At 33.7% G+C, this 12,881-nt stretch overlaps 1 protein-coding gene across 6 annotated transcripts in view; it reads right to left on the minus strand.

Moving 5' to 3' along the window:
* Positions 1-12,881, minus strand: part of Cdh18 (cadherin 18) — a 796,539-nt gene that overhangs the window by 55,277 nt on the left and 728,381 nt on the right. For all 6 annotated transcript variants that reach the window (XM_076916405.1, XM_034523568.2, XM_034523569.2 and 3 more), the window contains one exon: positions 10,403-10,656. In XM_076916405.1, the coding sequence (XP_076772520.1) occupies positions 10,403-10,656 (254 nt within the window). The remainder of the gene's footprint in view (positions 1-10,402; positions 10,657-12,881) is intronic.

Here is a 12,881-nt window from a genome sequence, read left to right on the forward strand (position 1 = left end):
CATTAGTACACTGATGCTCTCTTGTTACCTGAGCATGTGTTCTGTGTCATGTTATGCTGCTCAAGTGATAAACCCACTTATTGAGATGGATGAAATAGTGAGAGACTGACTCAGTATCACTATGGTGTCAGGCAGATAGATGTAGAGAATAAAAGGAAGGACAAAACATGGTGCAGATTCAGAGTATGCTTTCTAAGCCGGAAATGTAGTCTAAAAGTAAATCACCATAAATTCAACCCATTGGGAGTGTAGCACCCAATATGAAAGGAAATTGAAAGAGAAAAGGAAATAGGACAGAGGCAACATAAATAACCTTTAGAGGTGGAGAGCAGGTGGTAGAAAAATCCCAAATGGGTGTGAAACTAAGTATGAGGGTGGACAAGAACTAAGACTACAGTGTCCCAGGCAAATCTGGACATTGACAAAGAAATGAACATAAACAGTCAATAATCATCCAGGTAAGCATTTAACCTCCTTAGCTATCAGTGCCATGCAATGTAAAACTACCATGAGAGTCTATCCCCTTTCAGTCAAATGACAATCACTAAAAAGTAAAAAATAAATGCTGTTAAATTTTCAGGGAAACCCGAAGTCTTTGCACACTGATACTGTGAATTTAAAATAGCTCCTTTACTGTGAACAGTTACTCTGAAGATTTCACAAGAAGCTAAAACCATCTATATCACTTCTGGGTTTACACTGGGAGATTTGTTGTTTCATATACCACAGAATTACTTGCACAAAATATTTATTGCAGCACTATTTACACTAGTCGTATTAGGGAAATAGCTCAGATGTTTGTCAATAATGACTATATAAGTCAAATGTAGAATACACACAAATAGAATTTCATCCAACCATACTGAAAAAAAATGTGGCTTTCATGAAAACGGATAAAATTAGATATTGCACACATTTGGTCTACTTTAAACTGCACACTGATACACATGTGCATGTGGTAAATGGAGAGTGATGAAGGCCATAATGTAGAAGCAAGATTGTCTGAGAAACAATATGGTGCTTTAGGGAGGTAAGGAGAGAGAGAGAGAGAGGAAAATATAGGAGGTGAATATGGTCAAAGAATAGGAAATTTCTGAATGTGAATGTACTTATGAAACCCATCACTATGTACAATGAACACATGACAATAATTATTATAAACATAAGCAGCTTATAGTACACTGTAACCCTGCTACTCCTGCATTTTTACATATTACATGTGAAATAACGTGAAAATAGTACATCCACATAATGTAAAATTTTCAGTATCAGTGTGACTGCATTAGGAAATGGCTAAGAAATTAGTGGAATACAACTCTGGGTGTGTGTATCGTGATGTCTCATGAGAAAGTTAGACAATAAACCTAATTGTCCAATCTAATCTAATCAGTGGAATAATGCTTTGATGGACTCATAATTCCAATAATGGTACATGGAGAAAAGTGGAAGATGGAAATGAGTTAGAGGAAGTAGTTCACAGGCAGGAGTTTGAGGCTTATCTGTCCTGGCTTTTTCCTGATGCAAATACATTGTTTGATGCTCAGAAGAAGGTTCCTCTGATTCAGGATTCCTTCTTATGGTTCTCCACTGGTTTTCCACTTCATAGTGGGTTGAGAACACTGGGCGAAATCACAAATGGGTGAATCCTTTTAAAACTGTGAAACCAATGACACAATTCTTTCATATTCCTTTTCTGTATGGTAGATACTTGATTACCAATGAAAGCAAAGCTACTGAAAGCTGCTTGAAATATTTAACCATTAGTAAAGTGGGTATTCATACTGTTCTAGACTTAGACTATAGGAAGTATAATGAACTTGCAGCTAATTGCTAATTGCCCAGTAGTCCATAAAAACATTCTAATTGGACGAGTTGCCAATGTAATCCAATTACAATGTTGGCTAATTTATCACTAGCAGGTACATGTTTTTATTTGCACCTTTCCTAGCAAGAAATCTTCTCGAAAACTTTCTTTTTTTCACACAGAATTATGGGTTATAATTATGTAGTTTTACAACTTCTTATTATATTTTAAACACTGTGAAAATAAAAGAACTTCAATTTATCAAAATAAGGAGTACATTTATTATTCAAATTAGATTTCACTTACCAACAGAAAGATAAGCTATGACTATAATAAACAGTCAATATTAGTAATGACTGCCTTTAATCAAGTACTTTTTTCAATAAATATTACTTTTTACAACTCACTGAATTCTTCATTTGCCACTCAATTTTCCCGGGATATTACAGGTATAGCATAATAGTAATTATGTTTCATGTTCAAGAGTATTGGAAAGGTTGTTCTTCATTTCAATAACAAACCTCATTCCTCACAGGTATTTCCTGTATTCATTATATTCTCTCTTTCAACAAAAATTAATTTTCAGCATGTGTCAAAAATATATTTCTATTTGCTCTAAAAGTACTAGTTAGAATATTGTTTTTTCTAACAGTTATTATCATTTATATATTTGTAAATATAACATATATGCAGTAAAGAAAATTCATTGAGAATTCTTTGTGGTAGATGCTTTGTAAAGTAAATTGAATAATTTATTTGATTATTATGAATAATAGTTGAATAAAATTTAGTAAATGCTTGAACCATACAATATCCAGAAAATAATTATTCTAAGTAAATATTCCAAAAGCAACACTTGTCATATGGTACATCAGGTATTATACTTCAGTGACTAATGAAATACCGAACAAACAAAGCATAGATTATGTTACACAGAATATATATTATATACTAGATGCTTGTATTAACTTGAAAGGTGTCTGTATTGTTATCCAAGGAAGGAGTGGGTGGCCATAATGTTTAATCTCTATAATTGACTGATTGTGGTCCCAACATTCAGCACATCTATCTAAAGATGATGTTCACCAATGAAAAACCAGAGTAGCTATTCTAGTCAACTTTGGGCCTTTTAAATCTCAAGTGTCATACATATGTGATGTTATCAACTAAAGCCTTAATCTGTGTGGTTTTATTAGCAATATGTCATTGATTCTAATAAAATACAAGATAAAGGCAATGGACTGTAGTTTTAAATCTTCTCTATATATCTTCATTTCTTATTAAATGATTCTTGTGGATTATCACCATTATATTTAGAGATTGTAGTATTTTGATTAGGGAATAATTAAATTAAACTAAAAGAACAACATAAATTTGTCTATATTGTCAGTAAGCTAAATTTTACATAAATTTGTCAGTTGAAAAATAAAACATTAGGAAATAAATCTTTTAAATTTATTAGTTTCTACCTTATCTTTCCTATAAAAACTACAAGTCAAATATTCAATTTATTTATTCAGTTTATTCCTTTCCAGTTAGCTTCTTTAGTGATGCAAATGTGACCATGTCATTATTTTAAAATCTCACTTTCCCATGAGTTTTTAACATCTACAATTATTGGAACATGCTACATTTGTATTCTATCATAAACCATGAGATTATTACAGAAGAGTGAAAGAAAGTCAGCATTCCAGAAAAGTTGCAGGAAACATGGCTGCAGCAGAGATCTACTCAGGTAACAAACCTCAGAACAAGATATGTAACATTTATATTTTCAGCCACTATTTAGAAAATAAAATGTCATCCTCTGCAAACTTATTTTCAATCTTGCTAACAGTTCAAAATATAATAATGATTACATTTTGTACATTAGCAAACAAATTGTGTCATCAGGATCATGTAAAAATATTCAAAAAGTTTATTGATTCTTTCTGCTCTCTTAAAATCATTCAAGCAAAAAAGTTTGTTTCTTAATATATGTGTAGAAAATTCAGATTATTAAATCACAGTGAAAAAGTAAAGTTATAGACATATGACAATTTATATAAATTTAGCCAATAATGAGAACGCCAATAATATTTCATTTTATTTACTAATTATTTATTTCATGTTATTACTTTTTTTATAGAAAGATTTAAGTATATGAAAAATTTTATTCTTCAGACAGCAAGACCAAATGACAGGACGCTGTCATCCCCACACCACCATCTATGTATATATATCCAAGTATACAACAGACTTCAGTTACAGCCATGAACCATTGGCTTTCTGATCTCTTGAAACATTCCTGCTTTCCTAGCAATTGAAACTGAAGTTTCAAACAGACATTTGTTTTCATTTCATAGTAGAAATACACAAAACGTATTGTATGGTGTATGAAAAAATATTCTTACTTTTCATTGCAAATCTAACATTTTAAAGTTCTTTGTCAAATGTGTTTAAAAAATGCCTTTTAAAATGTAAATTCTAAACATTAGCAAACTTTTTTACAGATTTCCAAAGCTCTGGGGAATAATAACAACCAAAAAAGTGTTTGGTCAACCAATATGTTGACATTTCTTAGATCCTATCCTCGAAACAGGATCTTCTATGTCCCAGTTTCTCAATTTCATCTCTAATAAGTTAGGAAATAAATATAGGTTGTTTAAACCAACAATGATTTGGTGCTTTTAAGCTGACAGCCTCTAATTTTATGTATATTTTAACAAAAGGTGATGAATGTATTTCTGAAAACCACCTGTTATTTTGAGTTAAACAAGAAAATAAAAACAGAAGACAAAACAAAGCAAAAAGCCTTGATATGATTTGTTATAAAAAAAATGTGAGTAATCTGTTGAAAAAGGGTATCCATAAGAATAAAATCAAGCTGATTTTCACAAATTCCTGTAAGGTTGTAAATCTTTTTTTACTATCAGTTCTACAAATGAGAAACTAATTGCATTTCCTGGCACAGGGCCAGGTGCAGTACTTTCCCTTAATTACTATAAACATTGAGCCCTCGGAAAGAAAGACTTAAGGGGCTTGTTTTTAATATTGTTATTGTTTTCTCTTTTTATTTTCATTGTTTGCACCTTGAATCCTATGTGAATGACACATTTTCATTAAAATCGACTACAAATGTTATGTAAATTATACACCAGATCAACAGCTTTAAAGTTTCTAATTATTTCAAGGCAACTGAAGTAAATTCCTTTTACTTTTTGAATCAAAACAAAACATAAAATAATGGTTATGCTAATAAACCTATTAGCATTTGAAGACAATGTATCAATCACCTCTCAAGAGCAACACCTAATGCTGTGAATGTTCAGTTCACTTTCCAATAACAAGATGCAATCACAATTAAAAATATCACAGAGCAATAAATTATTCAAAGAACTAGTTACCTTTTTTACTGATGGATGGGTGAATGTGGGCACATTCACATGACCATGCAACACTTGACTTACAAGGACTGACACTGTATTCCAGAAAGGCCTTTTTAGGTTCTGTTTATGATTGCTGTTCCTATAACTGTTTGCTTATATTCAGATGTATCAGATTCTCAGTCTTAGCCTTATGTGTATTTGGTGCCAGAGAATTCTTTGTGATCTGACTTATTGACTACAGCTGGACATCTTGAACTTTTTTCTGTTTTTTTTTTTTTTTTTTTTTCAGTGTCTCCAGTGTCTAGACACATCTATCTACCAAAATGCATAGTTATAGATAGCGTCTTTGAGAGGTCTAAGCTTGGAAGACTGGAACTCTCCCAGTGCAAGGGATGACATCCCAGAAATAGAATCGATTAGCTTTTTTTTTGAACATCTGAGGGCATGTATTGCTAGTCATAAAGCATGGCAGGCCTCCCCACAACCCAGATCCTATAGATCCTCATATAGAACTAAGAGAAAAAAATAGACATTGTTTATAAGCCAGTTAGTCAAATGACAATCATATCTTGTTATGACAGGTGTTTCTCACCATCTTGCAATCCTAGCTTCCTTTAAAAAGATTATATGACCACCTTGTTATTATTACCTGCTTTACTAACTGTCTTGTTATGACCACCTTGCACTAAGTCTTTGTTTCAGGAGGTCATTTGCATTAACCTGTTATGTTTACATTCTGCTCCTGTAAGATTGCCTATTTTGTCTGCCAAATCCCTCATTTGGTGTTGGGGTCCACACTAGCCCCACGTTAGGCGCCAAAATAATGTTGGGGTCCACACTAGCCCCACGTTGGGGCGGCCAAAATAATGTTGGGGTCCACACTAGCCCCACGTTGGAGCGGCCAAAATAAATGTTGCAGCCCAGGCAAAGTGTTGAGGCCCGGGCTGACCCAAGTTTGGGCAGCCACTGTATCCCGGCCCAAGCTGCCGCTCCGGTCGGTGGGTCGGGGTTCAGCAAGAGCGAGGGTGAGGGCAGACTTGAAGAATGGAGACCAGACAGGGTGTAATTCAATCCCGTTTATTCTTCAGTCTCTCTTCCTCTAAGTGTCTCCTTCTCTGTCTCCTCTGTCTGCTGTGTCTGATTCTGTCTGGAGCCAAGTGTCTTCTACCTAATGTCTGATGTGTCTGATTCTCTGATCTCAGTCTGATTCTGATCTGTTCTGTCTCTGCCTTTTATATCTCTTACTTCAAAGCCACGCCTCTAAGTTACACCTTTAATCATGCCCTTAGGTCTTGTCTCTAACTCTGATCTCTATACTTCTAAGTCATACTCTTAAGTCACACACCTTTAATCTCACGCACCTTTAATCTCAAGGTATCTAAACCAAGATTATCGGAGTGTGCTCAGCTGTTGTAGGCTATTGTAATCCAAGTCTCATGTCAGGGTATATGGCTCAGGATGGCTGCAAAGCTGATAGCCGCTTTCTGCTAAAAGTCGGCCCCCAACAATTTGGAAACTCCCTATACCCAAATTATAAAAACTTTGCCTTCCTCACATCCAAAGATGACCATCCAAACCCTGTCTTAAGGGTTTGCACATGAAGAAAAATTCTTGCTTTAATTTCATTGGCCATGATGATCTATTTTGGTCCTCTTTCTTCATGCATTTTTGTAATTAATATTACAAGAAGAACAAGTTGTCGAACCTACATCTTCATGCACAGAATTTTTTCTTTGTACACATGAATTCTTTAAAATAATGCTGCAATTTCAATAAGCATATAAACTGAAATTAAGTATCTCTACAAATTTAATGTAGTGTCATAACTTACAAGTTGTTGATGACAGGGTGTGGCATCTTTGTTAGCATTCCTTCTAGGCTTCATCTTACACTTACCTGGCAATAGCCAGGTATGTCTGACTCATTATAAAAGGATCTGCTTACTCCCTGCTCACTTTCTTGCTCTCCTATTCTCTTACCCTCTTATTCTCTTCCCTCTCTGACCCTTTTCTGTTCATTCCCCCCGTGCTCTCTCCCCACATGTTCATGGTCAGCCTCTTCTCTCTCCCTCTTCCTCTTTCTTTCTCTCCCTCTTTTACTCTTTTTCTCTCTCTCTACTCCCTCAATTTTTCTCCACATGGCCTAAATAAATTCTCTTCTATACCATGTATATAGTATAAAGTACATAGTAATAGTATAGTATAGTGTAGTACAGAATAGTAATACAGTATCATGTGGCTGGTACCCCAGGGATCAGGGATGTTTCAGCATGGTCTTGCAAGGCACTCTCTTCCACCTCACCATACTATGCCTCTACGAAATTTATCTGTGGTTTCCTTTTTTTATTTTTAATAAAATACAACAATCTCTTTCTTTACCATTGTGATCTCTGATAAATTGTCATTGCTTCAGTAAATATATCCCACCCACAATGTGATATGAAACTGTAAACACTGTGGGACACATAGGAAAATAAAGCTTGAAAGTAGGAGGGTATTTGTTGGAAGAAATTTTTAAGTGTCAAAATAAGGAGCATGAGAGATCAGGTAAAAAAAAAAAAAAAAAAAAAAAAAAAACCTAAAATTTCTCATATCAAGTTGGAAAAATTTCTCATATCAAGGTGGAAAAATGTCAGACAATTAAAGTTTTTGTTTCCATGAATGAAAACTAAATTACAAGAAGAAAACTTTATAGGAAAAAAGTAGATATGTTTAGGATGTGAAACAAATGTTGGAAAAAATATTACTAATGTGGTGAGTATACAAGAAGACTTAGGCATTTGGAGCAACAAACTGATGCTCTTTATCCTATTCAAATTATTGGAAGGAGGTTCAGAGTTTAAGAGTAAGGAGCCATTTCGAGTGTCATGCCATTGGATTCACCTTAGTTCTAAAATTTACATTAGTATTCATTATAATTAGGAAAGTTAAGGATACTTTCAGTGTATTTGACATAATTTTAACACCTCCCTGGATGTTTTAACTTTGCATTGTGAGCTTATATTTTTAAAAGATGCTACTCTGCTGAGCATTGATGCTGCAGATACTGCTGATTAAATTACTCATGACCTGAAGACAGTATTTCTATTTTGATCAAGCTTCAAGAATGGCATATATAGCTTGATATTGCTAGCCCTTTTTGTCCTGAAAACACGTTTTTTCTTGCCCATCATGTTAAACCTTGTTTTTAACAACATTAATATGTTGGCAGCCAAATACATGGCTTGTACCTGAAAATGGACCCCCAGACAGAGTTATTAAATTAACAGGCTGGCAAGGCAAGGACAGGTAAGATTCTGCACAGAGCCTTACCAACCTAATACAGAAGTGCATTGCTTTGGATAATGCATATTCTATGATGGGTAAAGAAGGCATTCTTGTCAAAAGACCTAAGAAAGGCTCAGTCTTGTTTATGAAATAAAAAGGGGGGAGAGGAAGGGAGCTTTTAGCTGCTTGATAAGAATCTGACATTGGCCAAGGACAAAGAAGTGGTCTTCAGGCAGGAATCTGACATTAGGCTATCACAAAGAAATAATATCAAGAAGGAATATAAATTTTAGGTTAGAACAAGGAAGAAGTCTTCAAACTTGAAATGCCTTTGGGGTAGGACAGGAAAGTAGGCTCAGATATTTTGGTCATCCTGATAAGCCCTTAGAAAAAGTGATCATGCGAGTGTTCATGTAGGTGGGTTTAATGCCTTGCTCATTGTTCTTTAACTATTGTCTTGCTTGTTCCTTGACTATTTGCATCTATTGCATTACTAGTTCCTCAACCTAGAACTGACCTTAATACTTGCATGTAATTAAAATGGTATAAAAGCAAAAAGAAGGATGGGGGATGGGATAGGGGGTTTCTAGTGAGGGGAAATGGAAAAAGGAGATGGCATCTGAAATATAAATAAATAAAATTCAATAAAAAGAAAAAGAAAAAAAAAGAAACTTCCTAAAATCTTAGATTTTCAGGTATATAAATATAAACAAAGGTGTCCAAATGTATGTGTTTTTTGTTCCTTTTATCTTGTCATTATCAAGACAAAATCCTTTTTAATATTTAAGAAAATATTAATTATGTTTTATATATCATACTAAAATTTTAAACTACAAAAAGCAATTTTATACTTGGCCTTGTGTTAAACATTTTATTATAATTCTATTGACATCTGTGATATATCTCCTCATATAAATATTATAAACTTGAGGATCACAAAGCATAACAAATAGCATTCATCTGTTATTAAAGAAACATTAGTCTTTGGCCTTTCAAGTGTAGACTCTGAGTTATTGCTCTGTATTTCCTTGAAAATGTTATCATTTGAGTTGCAGCTCTATCAGTGAATTGTACTTTGTAGTATGATTATACTATGACCTTACAATTTTAAGAGATTATATATTTCTTTTACAGAAAAAGATAAATGATGATCTAAGTCACATAGTGTGGAATATGAATAAATCTTCAATTGGGGATCAGGGTTATTTCTCAGAGTTTACCTTTTAAATTTTATACAGACATCTTATCATCAATTAATCAAAGGTTCTCTAATTAATTTTTCCTCAATCATATTGTGTATTTATTAAACTAATGGAAAATTAATTGTTATTTTACAACAGGTATGTAAGGGGATAGATTCTGTCTGTCTATCTGTCTGCCTATCTATCTATCTATCTATCTATCTATCTATCTATCTATCTCATGTGTGTCTATGTCTGTCTTTGTATATGTAGGCTGTGGTATTCATGTATGTGTGCAAGAAGAATCACATGTGTTTATGTCTATGTGTGTGAGTACATAAGTACATGTGTGTGTGTGTGTGTGTGTACGTTTGAGGTCAATATGAGGAATCTTTCTCACTTGACTTTCTTTTTATTGAGGGAAGCATCTTATTGAACACAAAACTAATGTTAAGACATTGTTTACATACTGAGTGGCTTTTCAGGGATCTTTGTTTTTGGACAATCATGATTATAAGCTACAATTTTTATAAGATGCTTAGATAATATACTCTGGTCTTCTTACATAGCAAGCTTTAAATACACTGACCCATTTTCTCAATTCCTCTATATATTAATAATTTAGTCATCTTTAGTCTGCTAATTCATTAAGATAATTACTTATTTGTAATAATTCAAAAACCATTAGAAATAAAATAGCTAACTATACTTTAACTCATTTTAAATTACCTTAAGACATGAACTACATCTTCAAGTACTCATGAGATCAAGAGTATAGCATACCTTACTAAGCTGTTAGCACTGTCTGGATCTTGTGCCAAGACAGTGCCAACAGTTGTCCCAATCTTGGCATTTTCATAGACTTCCATGACATAGGAAGGCATAGAAAAGAGTGGTGGTTCATCTACATCTCCAACAATGATCTTCAGCATAGTAGCATCCTTAAATGGACCCAAGTGAGAGAAGCGGAAATCCAGATGTGTATTTGCTCCTTCAATATTGAGTGTGTAGGACTTCTTTTTCTCATAGTTCAGTGGCTGCAGAGGAAACATGTTGACAGCCAGTGTTAGAACTTCCACATTTATCAAAGATGCAGTTATTTTCTTATGAAAATCATATGAGACATGTCAACTTACTTTTCTTTAAAAATAGCTTTAATATTTTCTTAAATTATGATATTCAAACAGACATAAAGGCAATTCAAGGCTTACTCTATAGAGATTTTGCATATCACCCATATCATGGGGTGATAACTACAGACAGAAATAAATTCCCCTTTGGAAAACCATATTGCTTTTCAGAGATACTTTCTAATCCTTTCCATCCTCCACTGTCCAGAAATTATTAAGTGGTTAATCTAAAAATATCTTCTGGTAACTTGTTTAAAATTTGAAATGAGCCTGCTGGTAGTGTGTCACTTGCCTTTAAACCCAGCATTTGGGAGGCAGAAGCAGGCTGATCTCTGTGAGTTCAAGGCTAGCCTGAATTATAGATCTAGGTCCAGGACAGTAAGGACAATACAAAGAAATCTTGTCTTCAATAACCAAAACCAAACACAACAAATGAACAAAATATAATAAAATAACTTATTACATTTATCTGATTTATGTCACATTATTTTGAAATTATTTTTGTGTATTTTAAATTGAATATTTTGTGATTTTCTATTGCCTTAAGTTTCTTCTAAAATTGTGTTCTTGATCAGGCTGATCTTTTGAATATGTTTTCTTCTCTTCAGTTTATTTTCTTTTCACTCTATTGTGTGTATTCTTTGTGGTGTAGAAAATATGTAGTTTTCTTTCTTACTTTGTACTTACGGTATTATTTCATTTATCATGTTTCTCATTTTCCATGTTAGATTATAATATTTGGAGCAAATTTTTAATACTAGTCCTTTTCTCTTTGCTTGCTTATTCCTATTTTAGGCTTAACCTATGTTAATAGGTTATTAAAATCATTTCAGTTTCTTTTTTATATTGGATATTTTATTTATTTATATTTCAGATGTCATCTTCTTTCCCCATTTCCCCTCACTAGAAACTCCCTATCCCATCATCCTCTCTTTCTTTTTGGTTATACCATTTTATTACATACATGTATTAAGGTCAGTTCTAGGTAGAGAAATTAGAAATACAATAGATGCAAATAGTCAAGGAACAAGCAAGATAATAAACACAAACAGTCAAAGAACAACAAGCAAGGCATTAAACCCAACTGCATTAACACTTCGGTGATCACTGTTTCTGAGGGCTTATCAGGATGACCAAAATATCTGAGCCGATTTTCCTGTCCTAGCCCAAAGTCATTTTCATGTCTGAAGCCTACTTCCTTGGTCTACGTAAAATTTAGATTCCTGTCTGAAATTACGTCTTTGTTTTAGCTTAGTATCTAGATTCCTGCCTAAAATTACTTCTTTGTTCTAGCCTAAGATTTTGGATTCCTACCTGAAATTACTTCTTTGTTCTAGCCTAATGTCAGATTCATGCCTATAGCCTATTTCCTTGTCCTTGGCCAATGTCAAATTCTTGCCAAGTAGCCTCAAAGGCTCTCAGCCTCTCCCCCTTTTGTATTTCATTAACAAGAGCGACACAGTCTTAGGTCATTCTGAGAAGAATGTCTTCATTTCCTCTCATGGAATACGAATTATCCAAAGCAATGCACTTCTGTCTGATAGTCATTATAATTAGGAAGACGTTTAAAAACACTTGCACTGTATTTGGCATAATTCTAACACTTCTCTGGATGTTTTAATGTTACATAGTGAGCTTGTGAATTTCAAGAATGCTGCTCTGCTGAGCATTGATTTGGTATATACTGCAGATAAAATTACCCATGGCCTGAGATCAGTATTTCTATTTTGGTCAAGCTTCAAGAATGACATATACAGCTTGATCATACTAGCCCATTTTGTCCTGGGAATACTTTTATTCCTGCCCATCATTTTAAACCTTATCTTTAACAACATTAATATGTTGGCAGCCAAAGTACATGGCGTATACCTGAAAATGAACACCCAGACAGTGTTATTAAATTAACAGGATAGCAAGCCAAAGACGGATAAGATTCTGCACAGAGCCTTATCAAACTAAGACAGAAGTGCATTGCTTTGGATAATGCATATTCTATGATGGGTAAGAAAAGCATTTTTGTCATTTCTGTTTCTTAATTTAAAAATTTCTAATCGGAGTTTGTGTTGTTGAAGAAAGAAGCCAGGGTCTGATGCATAGGTAACTATTCTATAGTTAAAATACACCACCAGTTC

Source organism: Arvicanthis niloticus, chromosome 19, assembly GCF_011762505.2.
Source record: "Arvicanthis niloticus isolate mArvNil1 chromosome 19, mArvNil1.pat.X, whole genome shotgun sequence".
Taxonomy (NCBI): domain Eukaryota; kingdom Metazoa; phylum Chordata; class Mammalia; order Rodentia; family Muridae; genus Arvicanthis; species Arvicanthis niloticus.